Raw genomic sequence first — 20,027 nt, forward strand, 5'->3', positions numbered from 1 at the left:
GTGTTCCCCTTCCCCAAATCATTTAAAGTCAGTGTGCCCCCTTTATGGTCAATATGCCCCCTGCTTACCTCCTTGTTGCTCAGCAGTGGTCATTAGTTGTTAGTGTTCCCTAATAATGATCAATATGCCATTGTGCACCCCATTGCTGCAGTTTTGGCATTGGATGTAAGGTTTACATTGCTGCGACCCCAAAGTTATAATCGGCTCTTGAATGCTGTGTACTAACCAATAGATTATCGGGTGATGGCTCCGAATATGTTTTTTCTGGGTGTACTGGGCATTAGAGACTGCACACTGTCCCTGCTGTCCATACATTATATCTAAAACCTGTTTGTCATGAGCAACACTTCCACTCTTCTGTGCCTTTGTTTCACCAGTTAGGCACATAGAGTCTTCTGTCTCTGTATATTGGCATGAATCGCTGATAAAGCATGTACATTCTACCAAGGGGGAGACAGTGAGGAACACTGGAAACATTTGCATAGGATTAGCAGTCAAATTTGATTCCATAGACTCTCAGAGGGATTTTTCAGTAAGCTCCACTGTACTAAGACAATTTCTTATTGATTTTGAATTTGTTTTTTATGTAAATGCCACATTCACTGAATAACAGCAAGTAAAGTGTACGCCAAGGCAACATTAAAGAAAAAAACATATATTTAGTACATTTCTGGAATACATACACATGTTCCCATGTTTTATCTCTGAAAACATGCTGCAAGTGTAGACACATTACTGCTGATATGCCAGAATATAGTATACTCCTTCCTTCCTCATTGACTTTACATCACAGGTATGAATTTCTAAGCATGTGGTGTCAGCCGTGCCTACCTAATTTCTGATGGATTAGCTCCTCCTCCTCTACTCATTTCCATAACTCCCCTTCTTATCTCCAGAATCCTTCCTTATTTCCTCCCCCTCCTCATTTCCATAACCCCCCTTATCTCCTCCTACCTTCTCAACTCCATAACCCCTCCTTATCTCCTCCTCCCTTCTCATATCCATAACTCCTCCTTATCTCCTCTTACGTTCTTATCTGTATAACCCCTCGTTATCTCCTCCTCCCTTCTCATCTCCATAACCCCATCCTTATCTCTTGCCTTCTCATCTGCATAACCCCTCTTTATCTCCTCCTCCCTTCTCATCCCCATAACCCTTCCTTATCTCCTCCTCCCTTCTCATCCTCATAACCCCTCCTTATCTCCTCCTACCTTCTTATCTCCATAACCCCTTCTTATCTCCTCCTTCCTTGTCATCACCATAACCCCTCCTTATCTCCTACCTTCTTATCTCCATAACCCCTCCTTATCTCCTCCTTCCTTCTTTCACCATAATCCCTCCTTATCTCCTCCTACTTTCTTATCTCCATAACCCCTCCTTATCTCCTCCTTCCTTCTCATCACCATAACCTCTCCTTATCTCCTCCTACATTCTCATCTGCATAACCCCTCCTTATCTCCTCCTTCCTTCTCATCACCATAACCCCTCCTTATCTCCTCCTACATTCTTATCTCCATAACCCCTCCTTATTTCCTCCTCTCTTCTCATCACCATAACTCCTCCTTATCTCCTCTTACCTTCTCATCACCATAACCCCTCCTTATCTCTTCCTCCCTTCTCATCATCATAACTCCTCCTTATCTCCTCCTACCTTCTTATCGCCATAACCCCTCCTTATCTCCTCCTCCCATCTCATCGCCATAACCCCTCCTTATTTCTTCCTCCCTTCTCATCGCCATAACCCCTACTTATCTTTTCCTCCATTCTCATCTTCGTAAACCCTGCTTATCTCCTCCTACCTTCTTATCTCCATAACCCCTTCTTATCTCCTCCTCCCTTCTCATCACTATAACCCCTCCTTATTTCTTCCTCCCTTCTCATCTCCATAACCCCTCCTTATCTCCTCCTACCTTCTCATCGCCTTAACCCCTACTTATCTCTTCCTCCATTCTCATCTTCGTAAACCCTTCTTATCTCCTCCTACCTACTTATCTCCATAACCCCTCCTTATCTCCTCCTACCTTCTTATCTCCATAACCCCTCCTTATCTCCTCCTCCTTTCTCCTCACTGTAACCCCTACTTATTTCTTCCTCCCTTCTCATCCCCATAACCCCTACTTATCTCTTCCTCCATTCTCATCTTCATAAACCCTCCTTATCTCCTCCTTCCCTCCCTGTATGGCAGACCATAGATGAGTTGAAAACTGAATGTTCTGTCAATCGAAAAATGAAAATGATGCATGTGATTGTGCCATCATTTGTTTCCTTTTTCAAAACAAAATTCAACATGTTGGATGAGGCACTTTTGTTTGCAACACGAAAATCGTGTCGTGCTGCTGGAACACTAATGATGCAAAAAACTAACAACCAAGAATTTTCGTTTGGGTTTTGACTTGTCTTTGGCTTCCTTGTCTCCTCTCATCTCCATAACCCCTCCTTATACAAAGGCAGATAGGTTATCATCTCACAAGATTTCTGACATAATCAGCCTTTATTTTTTCACTTATTGGACAGATAGCATATTTAGCAGACCAAAAATGGAGCAAATAAGAGAAGTTCATTGTTAGGTTTGCATTGATCCTTTGGTGTAGCACATGGCATGGCATTGAAAGGTTTCAGGCAAGCTCACAGGTATACTAAATGGTCCCTGGACTCTCCTGCTCAGAATGGCCAATAAGAAGCACAGAGGACAGATCCTAGGCCCTATCTCTCCAATGACCAATGAACCTGGAAGCATTCTGTCCTCAGCACTTTTGGGTTCACAGCTGTGAGACTGATGCAGGCTGTGGCCAGGATAAAGAGAGTGAGTGCATTCTGCACTTTTTGTCTCCTAAAGCAAAATGGAGGGGAGAAATGAGGATTTTAATATAACCCTGATGTCCTCCATAAAGAGGACCTGTCACCTACATAATGGTATCACATAGGAGGCTGGTAAGCCCTCTAATGATAGTAATATATTCAAGTAAAAAAAAATAAACATGATAAAATCTAGTAATATAATTTAAAAAAATTGTAAAGGTCCTCTCCCTGTGTACACCCAAGCATAAACAAAGCGTACATACTGTACATACACAAACACCAGTTACACCACACATTAGGTATACACACCAGTGTGAGAGGAGTAATTCTATGGGCATAATTTAAGTTAACTTCAATCTAAAGAGCAGTTTGTCACCATTTCAGGGATGCACGAAATTTTGAGATCTGACATATTTTGGTATTTATTTGCTCGACACAAATCATTTTTTTTATTCTACAGGTTCTCTGTTTTCATAAAATAATGTTTTGAGGGTTATAGGTGTTCTTCAGACTCATAATGCATTATTTAGCATGCATGTAAAAAATGAAAGAAAAAAAGGTAAACTAGGTTTGTTTTTAAGATATTTTATTAGCGGTCATGTAACCACTATCAGGCTTTTGTTTCTCTGGGGGGGGGGGGGGTCTTGTAGTGACGCTTCTTCACTGCTGCGAGAAAGGATGACAGTGACAGCTACTGTCAGTCAGTTGCTAGTCACCGACCCTCTCTGCCCTATGTTTAGCTCAGTAGAGGACAAGGAAAGCACATTGTACGTAACATAATATGGGAGATTTACTAATGCATGCATAGACGGGTCATTTATCGGCCGAATATTTGTCAGAAAGAGAAATCGGCCGATGTTCACACCGTTAGTGGGGCAATGCCGGATCGCGGATCTTCTCATTTCTTTTTATCGGTCATGCTGGAAAATCCACGAAAAACGGCCATTTTTCGTAAGCATTGGTGGCAGCATCCATGGCAGCAACGACCGATTTTTTGTTTATCGGCCGACAATTTGGCCGATAAACGGCCCGTCTATGGCCAGCCTAAAACTGGTGCACATAGAATATAGTGCAGCTGTGCATGGTAACCAATCAGCTTCTAACTTCAGCTTGTTCAATTAGGCTTTGACAATAAGCCCCCGTTCACACAAATGCGATTTGTCATGCAATTTGACAGTTTTCAAAATCGCATGACAAGTCGCACCCTATATGTGCCTTTGGAACCATTCATATCGGTGCGACTCTGACTTTGCAGTGCAGGACCGATTTTGAAAAAAGGTTCCTGCACTATTTTTGGGGATTTCATGGGGATGAAGTCTCACAGATGTCAGACAAGCTGCACAGGAAATAGCACTAACCAGCCGCTTTGAAATCGCGCTAATTGAAGCAAAGTAGCGCGATTTAAAAGTCGCATTTAGTGTGAACCAGGGCTAAAACCTAGAAGCTGATTGGCTACTATACACAACTGTACCAGATTCTGCATGCACCAGTTTTATTAAGTCCTCATGCACACTGGACGTTTTTACAGCGGCTGTTTTTGGCTTTTGCCATTTTTTTCTACAACCAGTAAACAACCCAGCATGTTATCCTATGTGTCCATACACACGTAGACTGTAATCAATGTTTTTTGGCAGGGGCGTTTTTTTGCTGGAGAAAAACCCAGAACTAGTGGGTTTCTAGAGGAGTTTTTAAGCTATAAAAACGCTTTAATGCTGAAAAATGCGATAAAATGCCGCAAACTGGTGTTTTTGGATTTTTTTTACCCCAAAAAACTGCTAAAAATGCAAATACAGAAAAACGCGGGAAAATGCCGCTAATCGCCGCTAAACACTAATGCCAAAACGCTAAAAAAACTCACATTTTTAACATGACTTTACACAACTAACATTACCAGCATTATAAAAACGTCCCGTGTTCATGGAGCCTAAGTTCTCATGCACACTGGACGTTTTTACAGCGGCTGTTTTTGGCTTTTGCCATTTTTTTCTACAACCAGTAAACCCCCCAGCATGTTATCCTATGTGTCCATGCACACATAGACTGTAATCAAAGTTTTTTGGCTGGAAAAAAACCCAGGACTAGTGCATTTCTAAAGGAGTTTTGCTCTAACGCTGAAAACGCGGCAAAGCGTGATGAAATGCCGCAAACTGGTGTTTTTGGACCTTTTTTTGTTTTTTTTTTAAAAAAAAACAAGAGAATGCTAAAAACGTGGGAAAATGCCACTAATCGCAGCAAAACGCCGCTAAACGCTAATGTAAAAACGCTAAAAAAGCTGAAAAACTCACGTTTTAAATGTGACTTTACACAGCTAACGTTACCAGCGTTATCAAAACGCCCAATGTGCATGAAGCCTTATGCCAGCCATACATGGATCGAAATTCGACCAATTTTTCATCCGAAAATCGGACCTAAGAATAATCGGCCGATTTTCGCTCTTTTAGTGGGTCAATAGCACCAGCCGATTTTTGTGGTTCCTCCCCTTTTTGGAAAATCTGTGAAAAATTTTTGACTCAATGATGGTCAAATCGTACGATCGTCTTTCCGAAAAGAATATGTGCATGATCCGTGACCTGGAAGGATCAGAAGTTTTGCCTGTTATATGGGTGACCTTTATGACTTGGTCGGCCGATTTTTTTAAATCATTGATGGCACCATCAGATTACCAAGCAAACGATGTTTTTGATTTTCGGACGAAACCTTATGCCGGCCATACATGGGTCAAAATTCGACCAATTTTTCATCCGAAAATCGGACCTAAGAATAATCGGCCAATTTTCGCTCTTTTAGTGGGTCAATAGCACCAGCCGATTTTTGTAGTTCCTCCCCTTTTTGGAAAATCTGTGAAAAATTTTTGACTCAATGATGGTCAAATCGTACAATCGTTTTTCCGAAAAGAATATGTGCATGATCCATGACCTGGAAGGATCAGAAGTTTTGCCTGTTATATGGGGTGACCTTTATGACTTGGTCGGCCGATTTTTTTTAAATCATTGATGGCACCATCGGATTACCAAGCGGACAATGTTTTTGATTTTTGGACGAAAAATCATTCGGAATTTGGGCCATGTATGGCCTGCATTAGTCTCTCCCCCATTGTGTATTAGACAAGAAATATGAGATACCGGGCTGACATTACTGGAAGGGAATTGCATGGAATTGCTGTGTCTCCAGAGCGATGCCGTGTGCAGCGAGGAAGGGGATTGAACTGGTAACATTAATAGGTATTTTACTTAAATAAAAAGCATTATATATAAAAAAAAAAAAGATCAGCAATTGCATGCAATATAATTGAGTGATCTATTTGTATTCTTTCAGGTTTACAGACATCTTAGGGGTTTTTTTTTTTTAATATATATATAATGAAGTTAATTTGTGTGTTCAGACTAGTATAAAGTCATCAAATCATGTCCTAGTTCTCTCAACACAATATTAAATCGGGTTCCCCAGTGAGGCAGAGAGCTGGATCACAGTGACATTTAAATATTCCCTTACCGCTCTTTGGAAACAGAAGTGAAAGTTATTTTTAGCGAGGAGCAATATATGTAAAAGCCATTCGCCCATCTTGACAGGGCCAGCGATCATTGCATATTCAGTTCCACATTATAATGCGTGTCTGTCAGGCAGTGACAGCTGCATGGCTGTTAAATCATAGGAGACGCGTGTCTGCAGGTCTCTTTCCTGGTGCTCCATCTCGTGTTCTAATCGGGTTCCTGCAGTTGATGACCATCTGCAGAGCTACTTTGGAGGTTTACAGCCTCATATAGAGCCATGTAAGTGAATACATTAGAAAAAGCGCAGATCACAACTTTTAGGGCTGGTTCACACCACATGGATAGTAGGTCTATATGGTTTCCAGTGGCATGGTTCACAACAGTGCGGTCAGTTCTAGTGTGTTCTAGTTCCAGGGAAAAAAAATGCTGCATTTTTTCTGTAATGAACTGTACTGGAACGCGGTAAAATGCATCTGAAATGCACCAAAAACGAACTGTACTGGAACACTGTGAAATGCATCTGAAATGCACCAAAAACGAACTGTACTGGAACGCTGTGAAATGCATTTGAAATGCACCAAAAACAAACTGTACTGGAACACTGTGAAATGCATCTGAAATGCACCAAAAACAAACTGTACTGGAATGCTGTGAAATGCATCTGAAATGCACCAAAAATGCACTGGAACGCACATATCTTTATTTAAGGTGAAGCCTTAAAAATGCACCGGAATGTATCAAAAATGCACATGCAGAAACGCATATGGACTGCATTTCTATGGTGTGAACCAACCAGTACAGCAGGTTAGCATGCACTGCACTTTACCCTGAGGAGGCCATTAATGTGGTGGAACATGTTAGGCAGCATTAGCAACTTACACTCACTGGCCACTTTATTAGGTACACCCTACTAGTGCCAGGAAAATATTCCCCACACCATTACACCACCAGCCTGAACCATTGATACAAGGCAGGATGGATCCATGCTTTCATGTTGTTTATGCCAAATTCTGACCATAGCATTTGAATGTTGCAGCAACCAGTCTGCCTATTCTCCTCTGACCTCTGACATCAACAAGGCATTTTCATCCACAAAACTGCCACTCATTTACTCTTTTTCAGACCATTCTCTGTAAACCCTAGAGATGGTTGTACATGAAAATCCCAGTAGATGAGCTGTTTTTTAAATACTCAGACCAGCCCATCTGGTACCAACAACCATGCTACATTCAAAGACACTTAAATCCCCTTTCTTCCCCATTCTATTTTATTGTATCTTATCAAAGATAAAGCATTGGTGACAAAAGTAAAGAAGCTTCTCTGGAAGACCAACTGCAGTGTAGCCAAACATACACCTTTTATTGAGATATAAAATTACACAAATTACACAGTGAATCTAGTATCACTAAATAATCCTCCAATCACCATTAAAACAAGGACTGATAACGTTATCGCCTTGAAAAACAAGAGCCCAGACTCATCACACGCATACGTCCACGCTGACAGGCAAACACTGCATCCGAAATGGTTAGACATAAATCAAAGAGACCATCCTTCAAGGGCAATGATTTAAGGGGTAGTGTAGCCCCGGATCATGCTGAGGTCTAAAGCATTCAATTTATCATTTTATTTATAACAGGTACTTATATAGCGCCATCAATTTACGTAGTGCTTTACATATATATATTGTACATTCACATCAGTCCCTAAGCCTCAAGGGGTGTACAATCTAAGGTCCCTAACTTACATTCATACATACACATACTAGGGCCAATTTAGACAGGAGCCAATTCACCTACCAGCATGTCTTTGGAGTGTGGGAGGAAACCAGAGTACCCAGAGGAAACCCACGTAGGCCCAGGGAGAACATACAAACTCTCCCTTACACTGGTGGTCAGCGCAGAAGATCTCTCTTGCATTGGTGGTCAGAATAGAAGATCTCCCTTGCACTGGTGATCTCCTTTACACAGGTGGTCAGTGTAGAGGATCTCCCTTACACTGGTGGCTAGCGAAGGGGTATTCTCTTACACTGGTGGTCAGCGCAGAGGTTCTCCCTTGCACTGGTGGTCAGCGTAGAAGATCTCCCTTGGACTGGTGGTCAGTGAAGAGGTATTCCCTTTTACTGGTAGCTAGCGCATAAGTTCTCCCTTACACTGGTGGTCAGTGTAGAAGATCTCCCTTGCACTGGTGGTCAGCGATGAAGATCTCCATTGCAGTGATGGTCAGAGTTGATGATCTTGTTTATTTATTTCATGTATTTATTTATTTCAGGTACTTATATAGCGCTGTCAATTTACGCAATATACATATATATTGTACATTCACATCAGTCCCTAACCCTCAAGGAGCGTACCTTCTAAGGTCCCTAACTTACATTCATACATACACATACTAGGGCCAATTTAGACAGGAGCCAATTCACCTACCAGCATGTCTTTGGAGTGTGGGAGGAAACCAGAGTACCCAGAGGAAACCCACACAGACACAGGGATAACATGCAAACTTCAGGCAGGTGATGCCTGTCGAACCAATGTCCCTAGTACTGCCAGGTGGAAGTGCTAACCATTTAGCCACTGTGTTGCCCTGTTTTGATGCTCGATTTGAACTTCAGCAAGTCATCTTCACCACGTCTAGATGCCTAAATACATTGAGTTGCTGCCATGTGATTGGCTGATTAGCAATTTGTGTTACCAAGCAAATGAACAAGTGTGCCTAATAAAGTGGCCATATCCAGTGGTGCATTTAGGTTTTGTGCTGCCCTAGGCAACACAAAAATTGGCGCCCCCCCGCAGAAAGAGCCTGACATTGACCAAGAACACCCCTACCCTCCAACTGAGCATTTAGCTACCACTGCCCCCCATACACCACCCACCATCTCTCATGGCGAGAGAGAGAAAGACACTCACCATTACAGCTCTGGACATCCTCAGGAACGAGAGTCAGGCTGTGCATACACCGTCATGAAACCCACAGCATCTCTCGGAACCCACCAGGTCCCCATGCTGCGTGTGTCCCTTCTTTCGTCCCTTCTTCCAAGGGGCAGTGCTGCCCCCCCACCCTGAAAAATGCCACCCTAGGCAAATGCCTTGTTTGCCTTGTGGTAAACACACCCCTGGCCATATCTTTAAGAGCTCTGCAAAATGATTAAAAATTCTGGATGAACCCTCTGCATACTGTGATATTCTAGCAAATATGGATTTTTGCTTCACACATATTGCAACACACCTTTAAGCTGAACAACTATGTCGTCCTATGGCCAGTCCCTAGCCTGCTCTGCAAAATGCAAATGCTCTAGTGGATATAGTGCCAATATACGTCAAATAAACAGAAGTTGGGGGAGAGCTACAGGTTTAGGTCTGCCAACTGACCTGCAATGCAATAGAAATAGGATAGGATACTGTATACCTGTGTTCAAATCTTATTTCTAGGGCCCTCCTATCCCTCTTGTATTGAACTGTATTGTTGCTGTATTGTCTCCCTTTATATTGTAAAGCGCTGAGCAAACTATTGGCGCTATATAAATCCTGTATAATAATAATAATAATATAAATGCTTCACCCATTCACATAAAACATTTTTACCCTTTCAAGTCTCCAGATATGAACTGAAAAAGCTGCTGCACTGACAAATTCTCCGTGACCACATGGACTACACAACAAGTCCATCTAGGTTGACTACTGCAGAGATCAGCTGCAGGCACCAAGAGATTTAAGTATTAGATGTTGCCTTTGCAGAGGGCTCTCTTGTTTCCATAAGAAGAGACAGAATCATTAAATGTCACCTGGACAGGAGGTATGGAAAAATTAGTAGTAAAAATAAAGATGCCAATGAAAGCTGAGAGAGGTTCTCGCCATTCATCCGCCCCTACAAGAAATGAGGACAATCTCCCTTATGGGAACACAGAAAGTAGCATAAACTGAAAGAGGTTCTGACCATTCTGCACTCTTTCTAAGGCTGGAAAAAACAGTTTTGCCTGCAAATATATTTGAAGTAAGTGTATGATACATTTTGGTGACTTCTACATAAAATCTACTGGGAGTTCTTTTCATAAAATTATTTGAACTTTTGGACCTCTCATAAGTAATGGAGAGTGAACTTGGTAGTCATGTCCTTGTCCCCATTTTTATTCCGCTTATACTTAAAACAAGACAACAATTTTGTCTTCTAGTGAGATGACTGTAATGCATATCCCTTGCCCGCTTGTTTTCCCTGAGATTATTTTTTCATACTGAGGTATACAGCATAAAAGTAATTTATCGTCTATATTTACAGACATGTACTGGCTTGCTGTTACTGAAAGTGGCAGTTTTATAAATGAGGGTGCTATTTTTAAATGTTAATACAGAAGATTTTACAACCCCCTCCGTCTCTGTGTTTATTTTCATCACAGTTTTCTCATAATCCAGTCTCTAGCTGACACTGACACAGACTCTATGTCATTCCTGGAATGCCTCTGACAGACGCTGTACGTGTTTGTGGACACTGTGGCATTGCATAGTTAGGACTTTGTTTCTGTTTTTCTGATAGGCTCTTTGGGAAGTGGGGCAATGATCCATTTAGTAGATGTGCATTGTCCATCTTGTTCTCTGATGCTTTTCTTTGAGTTGACAATTATTCTCTGGTGGAAATGGTTCGTTTTAGCTTGCTGCCATTAAGATATTTTAGAGCAGACAAAGTGGTTGAGGTTCTTGAGACCCTAGAGCATGCGATGGGGTTGCTAGGGGGCTCCTTGAGAAGTGGATGATTGGCTTCTGGCCAGAATGTGCTGCATAGCTTCAACACTGACCTAATTTGGCAGGGGCAGGGATGTGGGACTAGAGGACTCTGTCATCTCATCTCACAAGTAAGTATTCTCTGATGCCAATGATCTTTTTAGCTGTCCATAAAGGAATATTCTTTGCCACTGACCCCCCGAGGTAACTGTAACTTCTCAAATTTCCATGAAAGTAAATGGTTAGTACTTTGACCATCAATGTAAGGGGCACTGACCATCAGTGTAAGAGAGAACTTCTATGCTGACAACCAGTGTAAGGAAATACCTCTTCGCTGACCACCATTGTAAGGGAGATCATAAACGCTGACCATAAGTGCAAGGGAGATCTTCTACGCTGACCACCAGTGTAAGGAAGATCATAAATGCTGACCACCAATGCCAGGGAGATCTCCTACGCTGACTACCAGTAAAAGAGAGATCTTCTATGTTGACCACCAGTGTAAGGGAATACCTCTTCGCTGACCACCGGTGTAAGGGAGATCTTGTACGCTGACCACCAGTGGACAGCACAGTGGCTAAGTGGTTAGTATTTCCACCTAGCAGTACTAGGGTCATTGGTTCAAATCCCAACCATGGCACCACCTACCTGGAATTTGCATGTTCTCCCTGTGCTTGTGTGGATATTCCTGTCTCCTCCCACACTCCAAAGATATGCTGGTAGGTTAATTGGCTCCTGTCTAAAATGGCCCTTGTATGTGTATGTAGGAATGTAAGTAAGGGACCCTAGATTGTACACCCCTTGAGGGTTAGGGACTGATGTGAATGTACAATATATATGTATATTGCGTAAATTGACGGTGCTATATAAGTACCTGAAATAAATAAATACATGAAATAAATAAACAAGATCATCAACTCTGACCATCAGTGCAATGGAGATCTTCATCGCTGACCACCAGTGCACGGGAGATCTTCATCGCTGACCACCAGCGTAAGGGAGAACTTATGTGCTAGCTACCAGTATAAGGGAATACCTCTTCACTGACCACCAGTGTAAGGGAGATCTTCTACGCTGACCACCAGTGCAAGGGAGATCTTCTACGCTGACCACCAGTGCAAGGGAGATCTTCTACGCTGAGCACCAGTGCAAGGGAGAACTTCTGCGCTGACCACCAGTGTAAGGGAATACCTTTTTGCTGGCCACCAGTGTAAGGGAGATCCTCTACACTTACCACCAGTGTAAAGGAGATCACCAGTGCAAGGGAGATCTTCTATTCTGACCACCAGTGCAAGAGAGATCTTCTGCGCTGACCACCAGTGTAAGGGAGAGCTTCTGAGCTGACTACCAGCGTAAGAGAGAACTTCTGTGCTGACCACTGACGTAATGGAGATCTTTACACTGACTGCCAATGTAAGGTAGAGCCTCTTCACTGACCATCAATGCAAAAGACCACTACATAATTTTATCATATACTGCAGTGGGTATTAAAAAATTATCCACTAGGTGTCAAGTTTTTCACATTCCTTATTTTTTAAAATTTATTATTATATCTATAACTTAGCGATCATGCAAATGTATCATAAGCTTTGGCAATAATAATATTTAGCTGGAGTCCCCAAGATCTGAAAATTATTTCATGGGCACCACTGCTGTACTTTCGGTGGTTGTAACGGAGTAATCACCCTAATACTGTTTTTTTAGCTCTGGCTCTCTTGTACAAGCAGTTGGAGCGGCTACTAGCAGCTCGATTGCTTATACAAGCAACAGGAGGGGACGTCCCCCCCTCCTGCCACTCTCTGGGATCTCCCATCCCACCAGAAATCCTGAGCGACCAGCCAGTACATTGGAATCGGTTTTGATCAACTCTCCTTTGTGGTACATCTGACATCAACTGACATCACTTCTGGTTTACTCGGAAACCTTTGCCGCCATTTTTAAAAATCTGAAAGCATTCAAAAACACCAATCTAGGTGCTTTTAATGCTTTCAAGTGCAGAGGAGGGATTTAGGGTCTCATAGAGATCCCTCCATGTAAATACCTGTGTCTATTCCTGTTACACGGGATATTTACATTGCTTGTGACAGCAATAGAAGTGATAAAAAAAAAATGTAAAGTGACAGAGTAATAAAAAAAATGTATTCAAAGTGCCATGACTCCCCCCCCCCCCCTCCCCCAATGCTCATACACAAAGGCGAACGCATGGGCACATGCATTCCTCTTACATTTGACATCAGTTGACTTTCGCATAGCTGTCTATGGGGATCGACTGCCACATGTGAGATTATTCAGAGTTCATTAAAATAATTCACTAAAAGGTGCTTTTGATTTGCAGCTGAATTTCCCATAGATGTCTCTGGGGATGGACTGCAAAGATGCGGCCAGCAAAGAGAACATTAGGGCCGCAGGCTGTAAATATTGTTGGCGTGGGTCATTTGTGTCAAGAGGTTTAAGAAAGATGGATAAGTGTAATTTAAATATAAATATATATCCTTTAAAATACAGTAGCTATTGTGATTGTCTTTTTGACTGACCCCAAAGATTATTTGTTGTTTTCAGCTGATTATTATTTATTATTATTATACAGTATTTATAAAGCGCCAATAGTTTGCTCAGCGCTGTACATTACAAAGGGGGACAGAATATGTGACAGAACAATAACAATACAATGCAAAACATGAGGGGATTGAGGGCCCTGCTCTTTGGAGCTTACAATCTTGAAGATAAAGAAGTAGTAAAGCCAAATCAATGTACAGTACTGCTAATCACTAAGCATGGCTCCCACATGGAAGGATCAAGTTTGACTGCCACTGTTGTACATATATAATTATGAATTTTAAGCTTAGGCATTAACAATACAGTCCATTGACTCTGCATAGTTCAAAACGTATCTTTCTTTGTGTCTCCAGATGAGCTTGGGCCAGCGAGCAAAACTGACCTGCACACCTGACGTTGCATATGGAGCCACGGGGCATCCAGGAGTCATACCCCCCAATGCTACTCTGATCTTCGATGTGGAGCTGCTGAAGATCGAATGAACATGTAGTGGGGACAGGCTGACAAAAGATCTCCAAAACCATCATCCTCCTCTTCCTTTCAACTGACACTACCCTCACTGCTGCAGAAGTCAGTATGATTGAGAAGGACCGCTTCAGCAGTGGGGTGACCAGTTAAGTCTTCACATTACCCCCTCAGCACTGCCAGAGAAGACTGCAGTGGCTTTAACACCAGTCTTCTCTGACAACGAAAGGGGGCATCATAACAGGACTGCTTCTAAGTGATCCTCAGTCAACCTATGTAGGTCACGTCTCTTTTCTTAATAATACTGAGCAGTTTAAGTGTACCTGTCATGCCTTCATAGAGGAAGTAGATATTTTGTGGCTTAGTGATGTCACCAGTGAATTGCTAAACTTGAAAGTCCATTCAAGTCATAAAGTAGCTGCTTTTGTTTGGCAAAGACGATGGCTGCACTTAAAATCCGAAGGTCCGAATTATTTATACATCATAAGCTCATGCAAGCTTGTTTTAACAAGACAGTACCAAATTGCAAAGACTGAATAGCAGTTAATGATAATTGGGCTGAATAGTTGTAATGCAGTGCCATGCCATCGTTGCGGTTTACACTGCCTTAACAAATAAGTCTGGTAGACTGCAAGTACCAAATACTACATGTAGGGGATCGGTTTTTCTTAGATCCCAGACCTATTATCATGTAGTTCCTGCCAGCCAACATACATTCCACACATTAACAGTATACAGATGAGCTGAAAAACTTCAAAGAGACAATGGGACCCTAGGTTTCTGATAGACCATTGGCTTTCCTTGCTGGACATTTACAGACCAGAAGTCAAATTTCCTGTCATTTCAGCACAAAATCACAGAGCTTGTGATCAATTATGAATGTATCCACAATCTGGCCTGTACCTGGCCATAAGAATGGAAAGCTTTACAATTAGAACCTGTACATACTGCTTGTGGCAAATGGAGTTGCCTTCATTTACTTCAGCCCTTTAAAGTGTCCTGACCATAAAATGCACGAGACATGAGTTTTAAAGGGTCAGTCATCTTAAAATGATGCCTCTGTTTAGAGGAGATGTTGATGTTTTAGGGATATATTATTATAATTTTGTTGTACTCATGCATTAGAATCCTCACCTGTCTGCTGCTGTGATTATGAGAAGGGTTGTACTCTTCCCATTGCATGGTTGATTTATTTTACATTAAACATACTGCAACAGGAACCTGAAGACTCCCTGGTGCATTGGGAATGAGACCTCCCAACAGATCTGGAATCTCATAAAGATGCAGGACAATGGAGTTAGTCCACTGCCGCCCATCAATAGTTAGGTGGAGAGATGATTTGCAAAGGTGGGGAGACCAACTTTAGCTGCGGGAGTGCATTAACAAAGTGTCTGTGAATGAGGATGCACCGTATGGTCAGAATGCTATAAATGGCATGCCAAATAGGCAACGCTGTCTGTTGCCACTTCAAGCAGTGTGTATGGGACCTTTTAAGTAGTCCTGTTCCTGGCAACTTACAGAGGCAGTTTCAGAACACCAGGATGACGTGCATTGCTCATTTAGGTGGTATTTTTTTTTCTTTGTTTTTGAGTTTACTCATGTTCCCAGATTTTCTCTCAAGTACCCACCACCCTTCTTCTGTGGTGGGTGCCGCGAAGCTCTGGGTTCAACTTTATCAAACAAGCAGCAGCAGAGACGTCAACTCTACAACGAAACCCCAGTAGGAGGCGAAACATGTTAGAGTGAGGAACTGGTGGAGTGTCTCTGTCACTTGTTTTTTTTTTGTTTGTTTTTTTTTTTACATGCAAATTTGATAGTGATATGTGACTCTACAATTGCTGATTTTTCTTTTTAATGCAATTTTATTTTATAAAATCCCTTCTCTCTGGCTTTATGAAAAACAAATGAAATGATTAGATATTGGTTTTTGCAGTCACTTAAATGCAGTCTAAACAACACCTCTATTTTTTTTTTTTAATAAAGCAACTGCCTATTTTGATGTTTCTCCCCAAGGCTGGGAAATGCAGAACTGTGCACAATGCCTACATTTTGTAACCTTTTTGGAATAAAGCTGCACTGCACAATACTGTACATGAGTGACATACATGCTAATGTAATCACTAAAAGCAGAGAGCAAAACCACATCAATCAGATTTAACCCCATTTAATATTCAGTCCAGGACAGTCAGAATAATGCAAGATGATTGTTGGCTGGTTTTTAAGGTTACAGCATTTTTGTATATTGCTCTTGGTCTTATTGCTTAGACCTTAAAGTAGGAACTTGGTTAAAGAGACTGTGGTAGAGTCACTTTATGGCCAGCCTCTGACCCTTTTATACTGCCATTCAAAGTGCTCCCGGACCTCTCATTTAGCTGCCGAAAAGCATAGCAATTGATGATGTCACTTCCCTTTATCATGTGATAAGGCCGGAAGAATGGCCACTAGGCCAAAGGACTACCTTGTGGGCAGAGGTCACATGGCCATACCTGGCAGCACTGGAAGGAGCAGTGGGGGAGCATCGTGAAGATACGTATCAGTGGGTTGGCTGATCATCAAAATGACAGACACTTTGAGAAATAGAATTGGTGTAAAGCTATAACTCCATTCCACAGGGAAAACCAACCCCACAACAAAAAATCCCCATCACAAACCCCTATAGACAAAAACTAGAAAAGGAGAGAGGGCGAAAGATAGTGGAACAACCTTGACTTCAAGACTATAAATGGAAGCATCTATATATGATGAGCTTCTTGTGTCCCACAAAAAACGGAGGAATGTTTTGAGAGACACCTGAGGCACTTCATACGTTTTTGCTTCCAATTGGTGTAAAGCTACACAAACATGGATGCCCCATTTGACCCTGTTGGGCAGCAATCTATTATCCATAGGGTGTGGCAGATTCCTGCTGGCATCTTGCCCTCTGGAGACATATCTGTGTTATATTTTTGAGACATGAAGGCTTAGCAAATTTTTTTATTTTATTTTTTTGCTACCACTTATTTTTGGTGTTCAAGGGACTGCATCTTTAAAGAGCCCTAAGGATCACTACCTTTTTATAAATTACCATCAAAGTATCTTCCCAGATCTTGGTTTCAGCCTATAAGAAAAAAAAGAATACCATTTTATGAATCTGCTCCTTATTCAGGGAGTCCTCATTGCTGTTACTGTCATTTCACTTTCTAAAGTTGTGTCTGTGTTTTTTGTCTTGAAGCTTAAAACTTTATTGCTTTCCAGGAAGATAAGCAAATAAAAAAAAAACACTCAACTACACCAACACAAAAATAGTCTGCTACTCCGGCTATAACACACTCTATAAGTTGTACATTTTTTTTTTTCAGATTTACTTCCAGATGCATGAACGTTGATTAAACATGGTGAAAGCAGCCATTTTGTAAGATTTTGGAGGTAGAATTGTTACATACAATTACCAATCAGAACCATTCAGGGGAAATTTTAACAGTTCTTCAGGCACATTCAATTTCAAAGACCACTTCTTATTTTAATAGTACCAGTGCTTTGTAGTATCAGGTTTGTGCTATTACTTCCTGCCTTGTTGATGTCACAGATTCCTAGTGAATTGATAAGCTGCTTTCTCAGGACGACTTGGTTCCGCTCACAAAATGGCTGCCCTCATGCTATGTTTGAGACTGACAATTTAATGATGTTTTGCTGGCGCTTTGCTGTGCTGTCTGGAGGCAAGATTTTTTTTTTAAATTTTAATTTGCATGTGACATAACTCACAATATGAATAAAATAAATAATCTTGTATTAAAAATAGAAAAAATATAAATAAACCCACTGCCTTACAGTACACATAGGAAAGGAGGTGCTCGGAAAAATCTGTGCGCGACCCATGCGCAAATGGGCATTAGCTAAGGGTTACCTGCCGTACCACACCAACTCAAACCTGTACGTTTTGCTTGCTGCTGATCAAAACAAAGCCTCTCCTTTAAGTACCTATATACAGATCTATATATATAAGAAACAAAACAATAAATTTTATGAAAAACCTTGTGTTTTATAACTTGTGTGATGTCATTTTTTTTCACAAAAAATTGAATGACAACCTGTTCTAACGTGATTTTTTTTTTTTTTTTTAATTAGCTTTGAAACCTGTTTAGCAGCATAAGAGGTTGGGCCATAAGAGGACAGAAAGGGACAAAAAGAAAAAAAAAGGGTGTGTATTAGTAGTTTTGGGATTCCTCTCTGGAGGTTTCCCTCTCTCTGTCAGATGTTACTGAAAGGGTGAAGAGCCAAAGAGCCTACAATATGCTACAACTGAGTCTTGATAAGTTCAGAGTAAACAACCATTATTTAAAGTGAAGCCCATATAGACGTGTATTTCTTCAACCTATCCTGGGAATTATGTACTAACTCCTACATGGTAGAGATCCTGCCAAGGCGGGAGAACCATTCAGTGGCCGTTGGCACCCATGTAGATTTTTAGGCACTTGAAATACTGTCTATTGGGTATGGTGCAGTAGGTTTTGTGCAGATGTGCAGCCCAAAGCCTCGTACACAATGAGAACATTGGATGAATGATCATCCGTTTTTTTTTTTTTTTTGTGCACACTAGTCTCATATCGAAAGTGAAAAGGTTACTAAAGTTACGAAAATTCTTGTATGAAAAAGAAAATTCAGAAGTGATGTAATGTATTTGTATTGTATTTTCGGAGGAAAACTGTACTGATTAAACTAGAAAATCGTGCGATCTGGTATTGTATGAGAAAAATTTTCGTGCTTGCCCCTTCAAATATTTTTGGATGAAATATGTGTACTAACAGTCAGATTATTGTACGATCGCTTTGAAAGCAATATTTTTTCATACGATTTTCTGATCATGTGCACTAGGCATTAGTCAAATGTAGTCAAATGTAGTCACTTTTTCTCACAAAGTTTTTGAATGGCCCGATAGTTCTGTTATACACGGCTCAAAAAACTTAAAGGAAGGAACACTTTGAAAACACATAAGATTTCAATGTGGAAAAATATCATGCTGGATATCTATCCTGATATGGACTGGGTAATGTGTTAGAATCATAAGGATTCCCCATCGTTTGATGGAAACGAAAATTATCAACCTACAGGACTGAATTCAAAGATACCCCGAAAATCAAAGTTAAAAAATGATGCAGTAGGCTAGTCCATTTTGCTGAAATTTCATTGCAGCAACTCAAAATGGTACTCAGTAGTTTGTATGGCCCCCATGTGCTTGTATGAGCCTGATAATGTTGGGGCATGCTGCTAATGAGACAACGGATGGTATCCTGGGGTATGCCATCATTCCATGGCATCACTGAGCTCCTGGACAGTCTGAGGTGCAACCTGGTGGTGTCGGATGGACCGAAACATGATATCCCAGAGGTGTTCTATGGGATTTAGGTCAGGTGAACATGGGGTCATTCAATGGTATCAATTCCTTCATCCTCAAGGAACCTCCTGCATGCTCTCGCCCAGGGGCGGACTGACAACTCATGGGGCCCCCGGGCAACAGGAGATCATGGGGCCCCTGTGTCCTTGCCTAAACTCAAAAAAGCCTATGAAAAAGGTACCAGGGGCATCTCATGGGGCCCCCTACTGACCCCGGGCCCTCAGGCAGTGCCCGAGTTTCCAAATGGTCAGTCCGCCCTTGGTCTCGCCACATGAGGCTGGGCATTGCCGTGCACCAGGTGGAACCCAGGACCCACTGCACCAGCGTAGAGTCTGACAATGGGTCCAAGGATTTCATCCCAATACCTAATGGCAGTCAGGGTGCTATTGTCTATCCTATAAAGGTCTGTGCATCCCTCCATGGATATGCCTCCCCAGACCATCACTGACTCACCACCAAAACAGTCATGCTGAACTATGTAACAGGCCTCATAATGTTCTGCACTGCTTCTCCAGACCCTTTCATGTCTGTCACATGTGCTCAGGGAGAACCTGCTCTCATCTGTGAAAAGCACAGGGTGCCAGTGGCGGACCTGTCAATTCTGGTGTTCAATGGCAAATGCCAATCAAGCTC

General features: G+C 41.7%; 1 protein-coding gene across 1 annotated transcript in view; it reads left to right on the top strand.

Moving 5' to 3' along the window:
• The window catches only part of FKBP1B (FKBP prolyl isomerase 1B), a 120,335-nt gene extending 102,288 nt beyond the window's left edge, over positions 1-18,047 (top strand). Inside the window, exon 4 of the mRNA XM_089656106.1 lies at positions 13,912-18,047. Within this exon, the coding sequence (XP_089512232.1) occupies positions 13,912-14,040 (129 nt within the window). The 3' untranslated portion in view covers positions 14,041-18,047. The remainder of the gene's footprint in view (positions 1-13,911) is intronic.
• The last annotated feature ends 1,980 nt before the right edge of the window (positions 18,048-20,027 follow it).

Source organism: Staurois parvus, unplaced genomic scaffold (assembly GCF_062004578.1).
Source record: "Staurois parvus isolate SC_StPar_1 unplaced genomic scaffold, SC_StPar_1.0 ptg000886l, whole genome shotgun sequence".
In the NCBI taxonomy this organism is placed as follows: domain Eukaryota; kingdom Metazoa; phylum Chordata; class Amphibia; order Anura; family Ranidae; genus Staurois; species Staurois parvus.